Raw genomic sequence first — 18,842 nt, 5'->3', positions numbered from 1 at the left:
CGATCGATTGGCAAGATGTTTTTTGTAGTACATTTTTTTTGTAGAATTGCATATGCTTTTGTTTGTGCTATTACAAAAAACCCTCCCAATACCTCAACAAGCAGCACACAGTTCCCATGATCACCACTGAAATACTGTTCTAATACATGCAAAAAATGACAATACAGTTGAGCCAAAGATGTGTTTCTTCGTTTTTATCTGCTTTGGTAAAAACCTCTTTGACATTCACCAACATTATAAGCAAATAAATATACTCCTTGCCATGTGAAGCGCCAGAAAAAACAGGAAATGGATTACATCATAACATACAGTACTCATTAAATTGAATGGAAATTGTAAAAGAAATTACTAATTTGTAGAAACTACAAAACAATAATAACTAGCTTTCATTAACTAAATATTTTTCATAAGTTAAATGTATATAGTCTGTGATATTTTCCCTAGCTTCTTACATTTCAAGGCCCAAAGTAAAAAAAAAAAATCATATTCCCAGATATTTGTGTTTAAAAAAGGATCACATAACTGGTTATATTCCATATATACACACCACACCCAAACAGTAGCACTGTCACACAAACATTTAATGTTTGGGATGGAATTGTCATGCTACATTCTATTAGCTACCTTTTTATAAACATCTAGAACGTAAAAACAAATACGATACTTACACGAGGTGTCATTCTGAAGGCTGCCTCCAGGGGGCGACAAAGTTGTAGTCAGTCTTACTTCACAAAAGATGAGACGTTCTGTCTGATTGTCACCATAAAAACACTTTCAACCATATCAGAAAATTCCTTGCAGGTGGATAGAGAGTGGAAAAGAGTGGTTGGGATCAGCGTGGGTTTGCTACAGCGCGTCACTGCGTCAACGCCAGCAGGATGTCCTTGACCAGCATGGTGCCGATCACCATTTTCTCGCAGTTGACAGTCAGCTGGGCGCCGCCCTCTTCCTTGGTCGCCACGGTGACCAGCACCAGGCTGCCGCTGGTCACCGTCCTGCCTGCGAACCTGTGTACAGGTGGAGGAGGAAGAGGAAGAGCAGGAGGAAGAGGACTGAAGTCAAAGCATTCGAGGAGTGAAGACGAAAGCAGCAGAGTGAAAGAAGGTGACAGGTGTTAAAAAATTTATTGATTAAAAAAATACTGCATGAATGACAGAAATGACTGCATGATATCTCAACGTGTTATTACTGTAATTTTAGCTACATGGCTAATTTTAGCACGATATCTCAACGAGTTATTACTGTAATTTTAGCTACATAGCTAATTTTAGCTAATTTTAGCATGATATCTCAACGTGTTATTACTGTAATTTTAGCTACATAGCTAATTTTTGTCAATTTTAGCATGATATCTCTAATTTTAGCTAGATAGCTAATTTGAGCGCAATGACGACATAATTCCACGAGGTGTCAGTATTGCTCCCGTTACTTTGGGATAATTGACTTAACATTTCTCACACATGCTTTACAAAACACCAACTATTCATGGTGTATAAACGCTTTTATATTTGTATATATTTGTATGTATTTTGACATTGAAACAGATAATGACTACTTCCTAAGAGGAGAAAGGCTTTAAAATGAGGCAAATCTTGAAAGTCAACTTGGGAAGTGATGATGTTCCACTTAAGAGGTTCTACTGTGTGTTTTTACCTGCACTCTTTGTCCGACCCACAGGGGACTCTGCTGAGGTTGGCGGCGGCCGTCACTCTCTGGACGATGGTGTGCTCGTTCCGGCACTTTCCGTCCAGAGTTAGCTTCTCCGTGATCTCATTCATGCCCATCAGCTGACCTGGAGGAGGAAGTGGAGTAGCGGGTCATCAACCAGCGCTTGATGAGAGACAATCAGACAAACGCAGGATGAGCAAAGGTGGGTGAGCACACAGGAAGTGTCTGCAGTCATGGTCTTCCTCTGCAGTGGTGGATGCAGGAGGTGCTTGGCAGGTAAGGGCGTGTCCCTCTCAGTGGAGAATGTGTGAGTGACTACATATCAGAAGAAGTTGCAAGATGCTAATTTGTCACTGAACAGTGGATTAAAGATTGAACTTTTACAATGGTTTTAACAATGGTAGTAATGAAAGACTTGATATTTACACTTTTGCACTTTATAGCAACTTGTGCTGATGTGGCTTGACGATAGGAAGGGTGGGGGGTAATAGCGTGAGGCTCTTGTAGGTAGAGGTGGGGGGGGGCAACAAATAGAAGACATAGTAGTCCACTTACCTAGACGCTGTAAAAGCGTCTCTATTGGGGACAGTGCAGAGGGGACACATGTTTGTAAAGTCACTCACACACTTTAGTTAGTCGGGATGCAGCATGCTGGAGCACTAAATACCACTAACACACATTTCTATTACTCCTATGATCCATCATCATTGTCAGCACACTCACCTTGCTCCTTTTTAAACTCGTTCTCTGTCATAAAAACTGGTTTCATCAGCTCTCCAACGGGCGGCTGAATGGACACAAAGAACTTCCGGGTGTGAGTGCTGCAAAAGTAAACAGCCGGAGGGTATTATTTGGTTGATTTCTCATAAACCAGGACATATAATACTGTTAGAACATCATTAAAAAGTCAATTTTGTTTAGTAGGGCACCTTTAACTATACGGTAATCCCTTGTTTATCGCTGTTAATTGGTTCCAGTAATTGGTGTGGTAAGTGACTTTGGAATATTTTCATAATTAGAGCATAAAAAATCTAAATACTGTTTAACATCATTAGAGCCCTCTAGACATGAAATAGCACCCCTATAGTCCACTTGAAACTCCTATTACCCAATACAGTAGACATTCATTTTCTACCGCTTATCCTCACGAGGGGTGCTGGAGCCTATCCCAGCTGTCTTTGGGCGAGAGGCGTGTTACACCCTGGACTGGTCGCCAGCCAATCACAGGGCACATATAGACAAACAACCATTCACACTCACATTCATACCAATGGACAATTTGGAGTGGCCAATTAACCTAGCATGTTTTTGGAATGTGGGAGGAAACCGGAGTACCCGGAGAAAACCCACGCAGCCTGAAAATGATATAATAATGACATAATAATAAATAGACATAATCTAGACTCACATACAGCATTGGAGGAATTGCTTGCTGTTTCATTTGGACTTCCTGTTCTTTACAGCACTTCCTGCAGTGGCTATTGTCTCATCAATGTAACAGTGTATAATCTTACATATCATCTTTTAATTTGTTTTCTGAATGTCTTATATTGGTAATTTACTTCATTTCGCCATCTTTATGCTTCAAAATGCTTAATTAAGCCAAAAGTACGTCAAATGTGCTTAAATACTGATATTTTTGGCCAAATACAAGGTTGTATTCAACCATGAAACAGCATCCATGCATCTATATTCTATACCGCCTATCGCCACTAGGGTCACCGGCATGCTGGAGCCTATCCCAGCTGTCTTTTTTTGTAAAACTGTGATAGCGTGAAGCTGCAAAATTGGAATGACAAAGTGGCGAGGGATGACTGTATTGCCTTACGGAGTAGCCAGGAGCATAACTCAACTGCCAAGAGTCTTACCACAGCTGGAAGTTTGCTGCTTGTGTGGAGTCGCAGAAGTCGATGCCCATCACGGCTGTCGCCGACTCCCCCGGAGGCAGCAGGTCTGTGGGCAAGCACGGAAGGATGTTTAAAAAGGGGATAGAAAAAAAAGCCCAACGTTTTGTCTCCACTCACCTATCTCTGGGAACTCTTTGACCCTCATCCCGGACTGCAGTTTCACGTCCTCGATGTGCAGGTTCTTGGCATCGGCGGTGGCGCTGTTGCTGAACTGCATCTGCACCGCCACCATGTTGGCGTCGGCGCCGAAGGGCTGCCGGCTGAAGCAGTACTCCACAGACAGTCCCTCCCCCGTGATGCGGTGCAGCAGCTCGTAGCTCTTCTGGGCGCTGCAGGGTGAGATGGCCTGCGAGAGGAGGAGTCATCAACTACTTCCTTCCATCAATAACAATACAATAATGATACAATAACAAAAGTGAGTACATTAACTGGAATTCATCCTCAATGGCTGTGTGCTGAACTTTTTCAGTCCATAGTAAATCTACACTGCTATACAAGCTGTACATTGACTCCTCTAAGGAAATATATTCTATTACCATGGGCGAGAGAACACTGTCGGACAAAGACAAGCCCTCCAAGTCGGTCACCAGGCTGTTGGATAGAAAGGAGCTGACGGGTGTCACTTGAGGCGAAGGCGCAGGTTCAACTGAGAAGAGACAGACTTGTCATGTGTGCAGAAGTCAAACTTATTCCCTGCCTTGTTGCTGCCATGGCAACCAGTAGAGTACATTCAATAAACAAGTGTGGTGGATGGAAAAAAAAGGAGAAGCTTACAATCGTCAAGGTCGAGTAGCGACATTTCTTTCTTGCTGTCTTTTTTGACGGGCTTGGGATTAGCTTTGGACTCGGCCGTCTGCATGAAGAGCAAAGATGACTCCGTCACAGTCCAGGACATATCCCACAAGAGCCGAGTCCATACCTTTTTCTTCTTTCTGGCCTCCACCTCAGACTCTGAGTCTTCAGATTCCGATTGGCTGCTCTCAGAATCACTTTCATCATCTTCGTCCGATTCCGACTCGGAATCGCTTTTGCGTTGCTTGCTCTTCCTCTCTTCCTCCTCACTGCTCATAATGTTCACGTTCATGTCATTAGAATTTGGGTGGGCGATGATTAAACATTAAAGCGTCTACCTTTCACTTTCTTGCACCGGCTTCTTGAATTCTATCTTCTTCTTCTTTTTCTCTTTGTTGTCTTCTTCTTCCTCAGACTCGGAAGGTTCTTCGCTCTCCTCACTCTCTGATCCTGAGCCACTTTCTCCGCTCCTGCTGCCGCTTTCTGAGCCACTGGAGGAGTACGACTCTGGACAGGAGAGAAAGGACCAATCAGAAGAGGCTAAACAGCGAGGTGGTGTGGCTAAAGCGAAACACGACTACAAGCTTGGGAATGTCGCCCAAGTCTGGCTGAAATGATGTACTGTGTTTCTACACTGAGACACGACGCACAAATTCTCACAAACCTTTCCCCAAACTCACCACTGTCGGCAGACTCGGTCGGGCCGGATTCGCCCTCGGAGTCCGAGTAGAACGGCTTCTCCACTTTCTTCTCCTTCCTCTTCTCTCGGCTGCTGCACTTGGTCCACTCGGGTACCTGGAGGGCCGAAAGGTGAGCGTCAGGCCAGGGCGACAAAGCTCCGAGACAGGAGCAGCAAACGTGGGCTGGCAACAGCAGCAGCACGGCCATGGAGGGCAGACAGATGAAGCCAGCTGTCCCGCCTGCTGCAGCGAAGTCTAGTCGGGCAACAAAGACGGCCCTGATAACAAATGTCGGTCAAGATGGATGCAAGCACCAGGTGATGGCTTCATGGCCAGTTGCGGAGATGGGTGTTTTTACATTCCATTAAGAGAAGTGATGTCTTTACTTAAAGAGACCCTCTTTGTGCGATCACACTACAGTCAGCTAATGAGAGCAGACAAAACACATTAAAGCGTCTCCCTAAGAGGGCCTTCTACAAAAGAATCACTTCTTTAATGGCAGAGGAGAATGAGGGAGGCGGGAGGAGGGCGTTGTGTTGGAGGTGGCGTTCAGCTGAGCTAAGCACAGAACAGCGACTAGATCAGGCCAAGGTGGAGCAGGACGGGGGAGCAGGTGGGTGGGTGGGTGTGTGGGGGGGGGCTTCAGAAGCACTGGGGTGGGGTTGCCGCTAAAATGGTTGGCTGTGGCGCTAACTGACTCACGCTGGTCAATGTTGTGACTCGTTCAAGCAGCGTAAATACCTGGCGGACGTGGGGGGAAGAAAAGAAAGATGAGGATGGAGGTGAGATGGAGGGAAGATTCAAGAGAAGAAAACAAAAAAAGAAAAACATCAGGAGATGTAACGAGACAAGCAAAGGAAGGTTTCTGGGTCTAGAAGGGAGGGGGGGGGGATCGTGACAACAGTTCAGATACAGAGACAAGAGCTGCAAATGATTAACTATTTCCCCTCCATTTCACAACAAAAGCACAGTGGAAAGTGGATATTTTAAAAAGGCACCACAGCAATCTTTACCAACGGGATTGGAACTTTGGAACTACACATGCAGACACAAAAATAACTCCATTCCGACCACATTTGTGACGGTTTCACAAATGCAAATTTCATGCAAAATTAATTTGATGCAAAGGAGGAAAATATTGGAGGTGCTTTGTTGACTCCGCTGCTCTCTAATCTTGTCGTTTTTCCTCGCCTCTGTCCCCAAGGTGCTCGCTCATGTAAGGTTCCTGTAACTACTCTGACGTGTGAGGAGCATGGTTTCTGTGTAGAAAGTCCCATAACTTTGGTTGTGATCTATAGCAAAACATAATGATTTTACTTCCTGTCGTATTTTGATGGGCATTTCCTTATGTCCGTACGGTTCCTTGGTGGTGTTCTATCATATGCAACATAACTATCATAATCCTGTCAGTGAAAGACTGCGAAAGGAAAGACAGAGCAAACAACCACCACACTCCCAAACCTAAGGGAGAGCACCTCTCGCCAGTCTCCCAGCAATCCGATTCGCCCCTCGCCGGTAGATATGATTTCCTCTGTCTGCGTGGGAGGTTAAGACATCCTGTCAGAAAATGTATCCCGCTAGCCAGATTTCTTTGTTAGGTTCAAAGGTTTCCCAACAACAACCTTCTCTTGAGATTCATGTCTTATAATCTGCATGGTTAAAAGAAACATGACTACACAAATCAAAGCTTGACCTTGTCCCCTAAATTCAAAATCAAGTCTTGATTTTGACATAGGAAGTTCTGCTCAAGTTTTGATTTGAGTAAAAAAAAAACAACACATCATCAATTATGAGGAGCCAATGGCACATAGACAGTCAAGAGTCTGATCATGGACACTAATCTCCGTCATCTACAAAGAATATAATACAAGACGTACAATGGAATCTACTTTTCTTGAAAAATGTGCACGAGAAGTCAAACAAAGAGGTCAACCAGCGTCATGAAGCAGGTTGTCTTGGATTTTGAAGGTTTATCTGTTTCTAGAAAAACAACCCACGGGTCATCTTCAGCATACTTTATAGACGGTGCCTGACTCCATGTCCTCTCCGATGTGCTACTGGCTCAAATATGGGTGACAAGACAGCAGGGGGTGGTGGGGAGAGGCGAGTGAGCTGCTGCACAACAGAAGTAATTGCAGCAGAGAGGACTTTCTTTGTCTGGTTATCACTGCCCCCAAAAAATAGACAACATCTGCTTTGTGAGGCCTCCTCCTCCATGGATCAGCAGATGGGAGCAAAGTAAAGAGGGTACACATGAGCGGTGAGTGAGTGGATGATTTCGAATGTAAAGGCCTGCTGTTTGAGCCATCTGGAGCAGGAGCCACACTCGCTCCCCTCCGACCGTCAGTGTGACTCTGTATGTTACTGTTGCCACTGCACGCACAGACTCCTTCACCTCCACGTTGCGCACGGAGGGATCTGGGGCAGCTTCAGGCCAATCAGGCAACTCCTGGTAGCCCCCGGCTTTGGCGTTCAGCAGATGGGACAATGAACCCAACTGGAAGTGGTCTCGATCTGGTGAGGGACGGATGGCGGTTAAGAGTCGGACAAGCGACAAAAATACAGCTTGGCATCTTAGATGGCCTCTGTACCTTTAAATGGAGACTCCAGGACGGGCGCAGGCTTGAGGGCGAGGAACAGTTTCTTGGCGTACTTGCTGAGAGCACCGCTCTTCTCGGTGGGCACAATGAGCTGGCGAATGAAGCGCGCCCGATCACGAATGTCGTAGTTCTGGTCGTATTTGGCCAGGTTGAGGACGTACTGCGTCAGAAGTTTGGTCTGTAGGTGGAACGAATGAGGGGAGGTTATATTAATTGGAAGGCGGGAAGGAAACATTCATACCTATGGACAATTTGGAGTCGTCAATTAACCTAGCATGTTTTTGGAATGTGGGAGGAAACCGGAGTACCCGGAGAAAACCCACGCATGCACGGGGAGAACATGCAAACTCCACACAGAGATGGCAGAGGGTGGAATTGAACTCGGGTCTCCTAGCTGTGAGACCTACGTGCTAACCACTCATCTGCTGTGCAGCACAAAACAGAACAGTTGAGCACAAATAGATTAGCATGTCTTCCGCCTTCCTTACCCCGCCCCCTCCACATGCCCAAGGCGGCACGAGGGTCGCGGGGGGTGGTGGAGCCTATCTCAGCTGTCTTTGGGCGAGAGGCGGGGTACAGCCAATCACAGGGCACATATAGACAAACAACCATTCACACTCACATTCATACCTATGGACAATTTGGAGTCACCAATTAACTTAGCATGTTTTTGGAATGTGGGAGGAAACCGGAGTACCCGGAGAAAACCCACGCATGCACGGGGAGAACATGCAAACTCCACACAGAGATGGCCGAGGGTGGAATTGAACCCTGGTGTCCTAGCTGTGAGGTCTGCGCGCTAACCACACGACCGCCGTGCCGCCCTGTTATGAGTTTTTTGAGTTTTAAATTTAGCAATAAGGACACAGTGGAAGAGCACATTGACGAGTTGTGGACATGACCATGTACCTGTTTGGAGTTGGTGAGATAGAGCTTGGCGGCCAAGTTGAGTATCTGCAGCTTGACAATGTCCTCCTCGTTGGTGAAGGACTTTGCCATCTTCCTCAGGACATCTGGGGCTATCTTTGGTACATGCTCACAGTATTCTCCAATCAGCCACAGAATGCTTGCTCGTGCCATCGGCACCTATCGTTGGCGTCCGTGACAATTACTACACGACATGAGCTGGTGATCTACTGTACACTCACCTGGATGTTGTCCGTCAGCTTGGCCATGTGCTTGATGATGTCACTGTGCTTCTCGGGCTGCATCTGCAGCAGCTTTTTGATGACCACCACAGACTCAGCCACCACTAACTCTGTGGAACAGGACATAGATACTTGTTGATATTCCACTCAAAGAAAGGACAGGGAGAACCGGCAGTCATCCGCCTCTCAGGGTTTAACATACTCACCGTCTCTGTTGGACAGCAGCTGCACCAGGCCGTTCAGGCACGTGTCCCTCACCTCCCCTATGTTGGTGGCACAGCGGCCAATGGCTTGGATGGTGGCGGCGACAAAATCCTTATCCATGCTTTTGATGTACGTCTGTCCAAGAGAGATAACTCAATCAGTACACGGCTCCTTGTTGATGTCAGGACTAGAATGTACCTGGAACTCTCTGAGAATGGTGGAGATGTTGGTTTCGTTAGCCAGATTGGTGAGAACCTCCAGCTGCAAAAGACAAAACAAAACATCCATGCATGCTAGGTTAATTAGCGACTCCAAATTGTCCATAGGTATGAATGTGAGTGTGAATGGTTGTTTGTCTATATGTGCTCTGTGATTGGCTGGCCACCAGTCCAGGGTGTACCCCGCCTCTCACCCGAAGACAGCTGGGATAGGCTCAATTTCAAGTGGACTATAGGGGTGTTATTTCATGTCTAAAGCGCTCTAATGATGTTACACAGTATTTAGAAGGCTGTAAGCAGGTTTTCTATGCTCTAATTATGAAAATATTCCAAATTCACTTATCAGTTAATGCATTCCAACAACATGATAGGTTAATTGGTAGATAGTTGGTGACTATCCATAGGTATGAATGTGAGTGTGGTGTGAATGGTTGTTTGTCTGGCAACCAGTCCAGGGTGTACCCCGCCTCCAGCTCCAGCATGCCCGCAAGGATAAGCGGTGGATGGATGGATGGAGATGGTGTTTCATGAATGTGAGAGGCAAATACACACAGGAAATAGCAATGATCTTGATATCATCAAGTGCACATCACGCCTCTAAGTTCTAAGGATGGTGTGCAGGGGGCGGAGCATTATGCACGTTTCAGAGAGCTAAAAACAGCGAAATGCAGCAAATGTTGGCAGGTTTGTGTCTCCAACTGTTTACTAATCCTTCCCTGTCACTTCACCATTTCAGCTATCTTTTCCTGTACATTTCCTGCTCCTTTGATTTTCCCGCTTTGGGAGTTCCTGCCTCCTTGATTCATCTTGCCATTTTTGAGTGTCATATTGAAACTACCAACCTTGAGGATTTTAATCTGGGTCGGGTCTGTGGAGCGTATGTAGAAGCTCTTCAGGTATGGTTCAAACATCCCCTGGGACAAACACATGGAGGAGAGATTTTAAGTAACACAAACACACAATGACACACACACACACACACATAAAGCGCCTCTCACCCTTCTCTTGATGGTCATAGTGGCCACATTCTGAAGAACCACATACTGGACTTCACTGGAACAAAAGCAGCCCACTTTAAAGGTGAAGACGATGCATCAGTTGGCAATTAATTATAAACTTTTAAGCCCACCTGTGACTCCGCAGAAGACGCACCAGAGCCTTGGCGATCACCCCGACTTCTGCTTTGGGGGCAAGATGGAAGTAGAGCTGAGCCACAGCCATCACCACCTAAACAAACAAAACTAATCAATTCAACTGGAATGGTCGGAAGTAATCACAGAGACCTGCTACCTCATTTTGCTTATTTTGAACACCCCCTGAAATGTAGTTCACAACGTCATAAGGGCTCGTTATGGAAGGAGAGCATTGAGGTTTTTAGTCATTTCCTTCAAGAAAGTGTCCTCATCTCAGAGTGAGAGGTTCATTCTGGTGATACTTGACGACACTCCAGCGGTTTGTTGACATGGAGCAAGGTCAAGCCTCTGGGGGTGGGAGGCTTACAGCTGCATTGCGGCTCTGCAGAAGCGGCTTGGTGTTCCTCAGCAGCAGCCTGTGGTCGGGATCCATCACGTACGGCTTCCTCTTGGCCATGGCGGCGGCCTCGGCCTTCTTCTCCTTCTCCTCCTCATCTTCGTCCTCGTCGTCATCAGAGCCGTAGAAGGTCTTCTCACCGCCCTCCTCCAGCAGGGACTCCTACATGAAAGATGAAAAAATTCATGATAACTACAAGGTTGAAAGGTCAAATGACATCACACTCACGTTGATGTTTGGGTTGAGGAATTGGGTTCTAGCGTAGCGGGTCAGCATGTTGATGATGACCACCTGACCCCATTCTTCTACATCGATCAGGAGGTTACACAGCTTCCTGTAGTTCTTGTGGATCAGGTCAATCCGCTCGGGGCACACCTCCTCAAAGGCCATGACCACGCTGCCCGCCACTAGCTATGACAGTAGATGTTCGGTGTGTAGATAAGCACTCGGGTTAGTCCTTCTTGCAGATATTTACTACATGTTGGGTTAATGAGGCACGTAACATTTGACTGTCTGGTTGTAATTGTTTTTTTAGGATGAATCAAGGAAAAACTCACAGTGGTTTTGTCAGCAAGGAGTTTCTCAATGACTTCAATCAGCTGGTCTTTCTGTTCTGGATCCAGACTGAGGACACACAAGAATCAATAACGGATTTATTTGTTGTGGAGACGTCATTTTCCCCCAAATTCCATTCTCCAATGTTCTGTGAACTTTGTAGCTATGGCCTGCTTAGAAGTGTACCTGTAGAGTTTGGGGATGGCGTGGGCAGCCGTCTTCCTGACATACGGGGACATATCGGACGCGGCCTCTTTAATGGCCAGCATCATTATGGGAACGATGATGGTGACTCGGATGCTAGAGAGGACCCGCAAGGCGCTAGCTCTGATCAGCTGGTTGGGATCCTGCAGAAGCAAGAAAATTCCTCTTAACCCGGCCCCGGCTTAAGGCTTTGTGCTTTTGTGCTCTACCTTCAAGCCTCGCTGAAAGGTGGAGATGGAGAGCAGCGCGAGGTCTTGCTGCTCCTCGGCGTACCGCACCAAGTAAACGTAAACCAGCTTCTTCACCTGGATGGAGCACAGAAGGGGGAAAAAGATTACTTTCACCCGACAAAACAGTGAAGTGAGCAGATAAAGCGCGGTGGGAGGAAATTGCTATTTCATTCGAGTAAGATAAAGCCAAACCACATGAGGCTGTAAAACTGTGATAAGCGAGTGCATACATTACACTGAGAGGAGGGAGGAATTATGCATACCTCAATATTTTTACACGCCACATTTTTCACCACAGCGGGGAAAAGGTCTGATGCGTTTTTACCTCGAGCAATCATCTGTGGAGAGGAAACGAAGCGCAAAAGCACAAACTCAGGATTTCACAAGGTGACATCACGGCACACAGGATTTGGACTTTCATATCTTTTCTACTTGTGCTCCTGCAGGAATACTGACTGAGCAAGGAGTTGCAGCATTATGAATATTTCACAGCTCACAGCGTCCTTCTCGTGGCAGTTTATCCCCACTTTATGTAAGCCTCTCACAGTGAAGTTTCAGGATTTTAGATGCAGTAAAGCTTTTGGAGCAACTCTAACATGAAGATGATGACTACTCACGGCCACGATGCGTTTCATCGCCTCCAGCTTCAGCGAGTCTTTGTTGCTGTCCAGCATTTCCTTCAGGTCATCATGTCTAACAAAGGAAAAGACACAAAATTATCCACAAAACGGAAATATGCTTGTTGGAATAGAGGGTATGTCTGTGGTTTAACTGGTAAAAGCGTCCATCGTGGAAGATGTGGACAGTATTAAGGTGGACCGACCGCCTTTGTCAGACCTAAATCCAAATTTGTACATTTTTCGTGAGACATCTTGGACAATTCTATGCTGCCAATTGCAAACCAGCCATTAAGAAGTCACACGCCAGCCTTGTGACTATGCTCCTGTTGGTCGGCAACAAAGAGAAGAGATGGGGAAGAAGTGTGAAAGATGAGGAACGGCAGCAGCGTAGCAGTGAGAGTAGCCAATCTAAACTTGGGCACAATGAAAGGAGAGGATAAGGAGTTAGAAAAGATGAGGAGGTGATGGGAAGGCATAATGTTAAGGAACAGGAACATGGAAGAACAGACGGTGGTACATTTACGGTGCAAAACGAACAGAAATGACTGTAGTAAACTTTGATTTATTTCGTGAGATATGGGGAGAGTACGGCCGTATACTCCGTAGCGTGATGGTAAGTAGGATGACTTCTGTTGTTTAAAAGAGGAAAGGAACCAGGACGTAATAGTGAATAGTGAAAGTTAAGGAATGACAGCTGCTGTGAGGACTTCAGAAATAAGGTGAGAGAGGCTCTTTGTGGTAGCGAGATCTGAAATACAGCAAAAGCGATGAGGAAAACAGGCCGGAAGGTGCTAGGTGCGTCATCCAGACAGATGCAAAATGATAAGGAGACTTGGTGGTGAAACAAAAAGGGTCCAAGAACGTTTAGCTCCAAAAAGACCAGCAAAGAAGAATTAGGATAGCAAGAGGGATGGTAATGGTAATGGTTTAATTTCATTTGAACATGCATCAGATTACAATTGAGTGCATCCCATAATCAGTTCACAGTTCTACATGTCCAAAAGGAGTAGGAAGAAGCAAAGCTTATTAAATCCTACCCCTCCATCTGGTACTTTTACAATGAGTAACTGTTACATTTGTTCACTTCCTGCTTTCCATAATACAGTTTAAGGTTTTTGTTTGTTTGTTTGTTTTTTTAATAATGATATGAGCATCCAATGACATAATGGGTACCATAGTAAGTGTCAATATAGTGATATATATAGCACATCATGACTGGTTCAAGACTCTTCATCCTTGTATTTAGCAAACATCAACTGCTTGTATTGTTTCTTGAATTGGCTCATCGTTGTGCATTGTTTGAGGTCCTTACTCAATCCTTGATGAGGAAAGTAGACAGCAGTGCAAAGATATGAAACGTGCAGCGGAGATTGCAGTGGCAAAGGCTTAAAGACAGCCTTTTCATGGGTTGTTTGAGAGACTAGACAATAAGGAGAAAAGGATGTGCACAAATTGGCAAGGCGGGGAGAGCGTGATGGGAAGGATGTGCAGCAGGTTAGGGTGATCAAGGACAGAGATGGGAATGTGGTCACGAGTGAGAAGAGTGTGATGGCAAGATGGAAGGATTATGGACAATGTGATCTGGAGAGAGCATGTGGAAGAACGTGGAGGAATGAGCTGGATAGGAGTCAGTCGTAGCAAGAGGTGAGGAAGGTGGAGGAGTTTAACGGAAGTTCTTTGTGTCAACTGGTCAGTCTGAGGGCAGGCAGGGTGGAGAAGAGTATCAGGAGTCCTGAATAACTCAACAGTGAAGGGAAAGATTTACTGTAGAGTATTGAGACCAGCCCTGATGTACAGTCTGGAGACGGCGCTTAGATTTCCACAGGACGGAGTTTCTAAACGCGGTTCGAAGAGGACATGCAGACTGGCAGAAGAAGATGGAAAGGACAGGGCAAGATGGAAACATGTGATCGGCCAGAATAGTGTTAGACCCTGGAAATAATCACCCCAAGCCTCATTCTAGTCCATCCTCATACAACGGCGCGTGTACACCGATAATTGAATAGATTTCCACAAACCAGTTTCCACGGCAACTAAAAGGTGCAAAGAAATCATTTCCTGCAGACCATGGCTTCCACAGTCGTCCTGTAGTCCAATCTGCACTTTTTCCATTTTTTTTCTTCTCCAAAACAGCAAACGACCAGGGCACCTAACCATTGCTTATTTATTTAATGACCCTTCTCAATTATTTACCGCCATGATCAGACTTCCTCTGCAATGATCTGCATGGACTGTTTGAGGATGACTAGGTTCTGGATGTCAAATTCAAAGAAGGTGAGCACAGCACCATGAGTTGTTTGTTCATCATTAACAATAATAGCTAGTAAATAAAATAAATACAATAAAGAAAGAAAAGATATACCTCATGGAAAATGAGACTCAGATTAGGTTTCTGGCCAAAGACCCACGAGTAATTCAACACCAACTCTTCCTTCTTTAATTTTGGATCTACAAGCAGTTTTGAATTATTTAACCACAGGAGCACCCCAGGGCTCAGGTGACTTGACAGAGAAAAAAAGCCAGCTCGATGCACCTCTCAAAAACATTTTATACTTAAATGAGCAAGAGACATATTTAATCAGCAAACTAATTTAGGTGAGAAGCTGATCCCCGTAATGGGGACTCGAACACACGCCATTGTATAAACTTATGTCCTGAGGCTTGCCAACGTTGCAGGGAACCACTGACTCATTGTGTACATTTCTCGAAACCGCAGCACATTTCCATCCTACCGCAAAGGTTGACTTTGGGAACTCCCACTACTGCCGCCACCATCTTCCAGCGGTGCACGTTCTTCCTGATCTCTTCCTCCGTCTCCACCCCCACTTCCTGCGATGCCCCCAGAGCGCAGGTGGCGCAGCTCATCGGGCCTCAGTGCACTGTACCAGGCCTGTTGACCGCCGTCGGGGGTCAGCACGGGGCTCTTGTCCTCCTCCAGGCCCTGCACTTGACTCTGCACAGTCTTCACCATGTTCACCGCGTTCACGGGCAGCTGCAGCAGCTTCTGCATGGCGGTCATCTTGTGGAAACTTTGCCAATAAGACCTGATGCAACTTGTAGAATCCTGTTGTAGTGCACACAGAACTGCAGCTCCTCTTGTCCTATTTCCGAACAGCTACAATATAACAAATACAATTTATCCAATGTGGACGATGATGCAACAAGCTTCTCCAAAAGCGCTCCAGTTCTCAGCAAAAAGAGACGTCTCTGTGGCGACGGGGAACGGTAATCAGAATCCAGCAGATTGTTGTAGGATTCTTTGTGTTCTTGCCATCAGCTGCTCTGGTAAAAAGATGCTGGCTACAGAAGGGGGGTGGAGTCGGCGATGGCGAACCCTCCTGCTGCTCACATGCTCACTGTTGCGGCGCTAGCCTCTCCCTGTCGCTCAGTCACTGACACACACACACACACCGAGAAGCCCTCGCATAATGACACGTTGCCACTTAGCACTACCCCCCCCCCTCTCTGTCATCGCTCCACCGCCTCATCAGTTCACCTCACTCATTTTAGCCTTTTTTTTCTTTCTCCTCACGAGGCTTTGCGTCCAGCCTGCAGAGGCTCTCAAGGCAGCCCTAAATCCTCTCGCTCATTACGACGGTCGCAGCTTTTCAACATTCAGCCTCCGTTTGCATCATCTTACATGACTCAGCGTTCTCGGCACTGTCGTGATGAGGAACACCCTGCCTCTCTCTCTCTTTCATTCGCTCTTGCCCAATGGGATGAAAATGACGACGATGATGTGACACAGCTCCGACAGATTTGGTCTTGTTTGCTGCCGGCTGAATACAATCCTTCATGTTTAGTGGTGAAGAGTTGAGTCATGTCGCTTATATCAGGAGTGCCCAAACTCTGGCTCGAGGTCCTTTTGTGGCATGTTTTTATTGACATTCATTCATTCATTTTCTACCGCTTTTCCTCACGAGGGTCGCGGGGGGTGCTGGAGCCTATCCCAGCTGTCTTCGGGCGAGAGGCGGGGCACATATAGACAAACAACTATTCACACTCACATTCATACCTATGGACAATTTGGAGTGGTCAATTAAACTAGCATGTTTTTGGAATGTGGGAGGAAACCGGAGTACCCGGAGAAAACCCACACAAGCACGGGGAGAACATGCAAACTCCACACAGAGATGGGCGAGGGTGGAATTGAACTCGGGTCTCCTAGCTGTGAGACCAGCGTGCTAACCACTCACTCGCTGTGCAGCCCAATACAAAGCAGTTGAGCACAAATAGATTAGCATGTCTTCCGCCTTCCTTACCCCGCCTCCTCCACATGCCCAAGGTCAAAGGTCACGTAAGTTCCCCCTTTTCATAGCCGTCTCAGGCAATGCCTAGTACAGACTGTTATGAGTTTTTCATTCATTCATTCATTTTCTACCGCTTTTTCCTCACAAGGGTCACGGGGGTGCTGGAGCCTATCCCAGCTGTCTCCGGGCGAGAGGCGGGGTACACCCTGGACTGGTCGCCAGCCAATCACAGGGCACATATAGACAAACAACCATTCACACTCACATTCATACCTATGGACAATTTGGAGTCGCCAATTAACCTAGCATGTTTTTGGAATGTGGGAGGAGTAACCGGAGAAAACCCACGCATGCACGGGGAGAACATGCAAACTCCACACAGAGATGGCCGAGGGTGGGAATTGAACCCTGGTCTCCAAGCTGTGAGGTCTGCCCGCTAACCACTTTTTTATTTTAACCGTTTTTATTGACATATTCTAAAAAATAATATTGACCACAAAATGGCCCGCTCGACATACTCAAATGTATCTGTATGTGACCCTTGGTGGATAAAAATTTAGACACTCCTGACCCACATATTTCAAAATAAAACCCTTTAAATGAGCATAAATACACAAAAATACTCCATACAGAGTGGGGCTTCTAAAGTCAAACATCCCTGAAGTTGTTTTTTTTAAATACCACAAACAATGACAAACTACTCTTTCTTTTTGATCGTAGAGGACATACACAAGTTTTTCACATTCCTGGTCATGGATACACAAAGCCAAAACATAATAGGCTAACTGGAGACTCTAAATTGTCCATAAGTGACTCGTTGTGCCTCAAGGCATTCAAAATGGATGGAAGTGAGATGACAGTTATCAGTCTATAGTCCAACCACATCAAAAACAGTGAGAGAGACTCCCAAAAAGAGGAAGTGACAGAACCACTGCAGCCTCCATGTAAGCCAATGACAAATACTATCCAGAAACACTCCGCTTCCAGCATCGAGTTCTGACATCAACAAGGAATAAGCGCCCTCTAGCGGTTAGGAAGAGTACACACGTTCTAGTTCTCTATTACCTGTACGTAGTAACCCGCACTTTAATACATCTTCAGTTTATTGACGCTATTTTCCACGCAAAGTCTCCAAGGGTTTGCAACCCTAAGTGTACATAATAACTTTAGTGTTTTTTGAAAAGAGGGGCCATCACGTGACATCATCTCTCTCGCGCTGTCCAGCAGGGGTGGTGCTGAAAAAAAGATGGAGCCGAGGCCTTATTAGAGCTTATCCTGCCAGTAAAAGGGGCCTTCTGCGCCTCACATCATAAATATGACAATGTGTGACACGATCCATGTTATCCTTTTCTCGAATCTTCGAGAAGGTCACAACAGCACAAGGAAAACTATCAGTGCTCGCGCACTCCAGCAAACCAAATCACGACCTCAGATTCCATCCGACGGGAAAGACAACCATTCAAAGATAGCCACATTCTGGCTAGCTGTTAACATTAAAATACATTAAACATGTATTTTGGAAATGGAAAAAGGTATTTATTCCTCCACTACATATCAGCACCGACACTAGTGGACACATACCTTTTATAGTCCGAGGAGAAGATCCCTCCGCTTGCCGGGTCGTGGCCATATTCGGGCTCCCCGACGCTGGAGGAACCCCCTTTCTCGTCGTTGAAGGCCGAGCTGGCAGACATGGTTGTGGCTTTTTGTGCTTGCACCTCACCAGCCTGAGGCGACCGAGATTTGGGAGCGAAGGCAGCGGTTATTTCACGGCCCTTAAAGATGCACAGCCAGTGTGTTATCCCTGGGAGGAGGGGGACAATGATTGAAAGAGGAAAAGGCGGGGCGAGGACGCTGACGCACTGATCACGTGAGGGGGAAAGGTCAGGAACCCGGAAATGTTTAGTACATTTGTGTACTAAGCGATTGTCTTAGCTTTGTTACTTTAACACTTTCATATGGCATGTATGCCAATTCTAACAATATTGTTATTATTCTTTCATGTTTAATTTATTCATTATTCAATTACATAGAATAATTTGTATTATTCTATTTTTTGTTTTCCTTCATTCAACACATTTTCCCCTTTGTAGCCAAACCCAGAAGTAAAGATAATATAAGTAACAGATCGTGCAGATTGTACATGGTCATTTTTCTGAGAATGTTGAACTGAACGCAATGTATTTGTAAAAAAAGAACTTGAACGTGAACTTGTTTAGATTATGTGAGAATCAGC

The 18,842-nt window shown here is 45.9% G+C and overlaps 1 protein-coding gene across 14 annotated transcripts; it reads right to left on the bottom strand.

Moving 5' to 3' along the window:
* Window positions 1–170: 170 nt before the first annotated feature.
* Window positions 171–18,432, bottom strand: ap3b2 (adaptor related protein complex 3 subunit beta 2). 14 transcript variants are annotated; one of them, XM_078791553.1, is made up of 29 exons: window positions 15,089–16,363; window positions 12,354–12,429; window positions 12,000–12,074; window positions 11,716–11,811; window positions 11,489–11,649; window positions 11,305–11,371; window positions 10,976–11,158; window positions 10,718–10,909; window positions 10,347–10,444; window positions 10,216–10,270; window positions 10,060–10,131; window positions 9,198–9,260; window positions 9,002–9,134; window positions 8,796–8,905; window positions 8,557–8,733; window positions 7,639–7,825; window positions 7,431–7,561; window positions 5,750–5,788; window positions 5,048–5,162; window positions 4,706–4,874; window positions 4,495–4,636; window positions 4,350–4,428; window positions 4,112–4,221; window positions 3,693–3,921; window positions 3,537–3,621; window positions 2,392–2,489; window positions 2,224–2,244; window positions 1,654–1,792; window positions 171–1,052 (listed from the first exon to the last, which is right to left on the bottom strand). In XM_078791553.1, exons 1-29 carry the CDS (start codon window positions 15,373–15,375, stop codon window positions 857–859), a joined length of 3,585 nt encoding a protein of 1,194 aa, XP_078647679.1. In that variant the 5' UTR covers window positions 15,376–16,363; the 3' UTR covers window positions 171–856. The 14 variants fall into 14 exon arrangements, with proteins under 14 accessions (XP_078647679.1, XP_078647682.1, XP_078647687.1 ...); XM_078791556.1 differs by having other exon boundaries at window positions 7,443–7,561; window positions 15,089–16,362; XM_078791570.1 differs by lacking the exon at window positions 15,089–16,363 and adding an exon at window positions 18,188–18,432 and having other exon boundaries at window positions 172–1,052.
* Between the last annotated feature and the right edge of the window lie 410 nt (window positions 18,433–18,842).

Source organism: Doryrhamphus excisus, linkage group LG1 (genome assembly GCF_037039965.1).
Source record: "Doryrhamphus excisus strain RoL-2023G ecotype Guam linkage group LG1, RoL_Dexc_Guam_v1.1, whole genome shotgun sequence".
In the NCBI taxonomy this organism is placed as follows: domain Eukaryota; kingdom Metazoa; phylum Chordata; class Actinopteri; order Syngnathiformes; family Syngnathidae; genus Doryrhamphus; species Doryrhamphus excisus.
Note: the sequence above shows the minus strand (reverse complement) of the source record. Positions and strands in the feature narration are given on the sequence as shown.

What these genes read in the sequence shown, in the direction of transcription:
- ap3b2 (XM_078791553.1), bottom strand. Translation starts at nt 15,375, where the DNA reads ATGACCGCCATGCAGAAGCTGCTGCAGCTGCCCGTGAACGCGGTGAAC. An exon ending in TGGCGTGTAAAAATATTGAG is followed by an intron (nt 11,812 to 11,999) that starts GTATGCATAATT and finishes TGCTCCATCCAG; the next exon opens with GTGAAGAAGCTGGTTTACGT. An exon ending in AGCTGACGGACAACATCCAG is followed by an intron (nt 8,734 to 8,795) that starts GTGAGTGTACAG and finishes CGCCAACGATAG; the next exon opens with GTGCCGATGGCACGAGCAAG.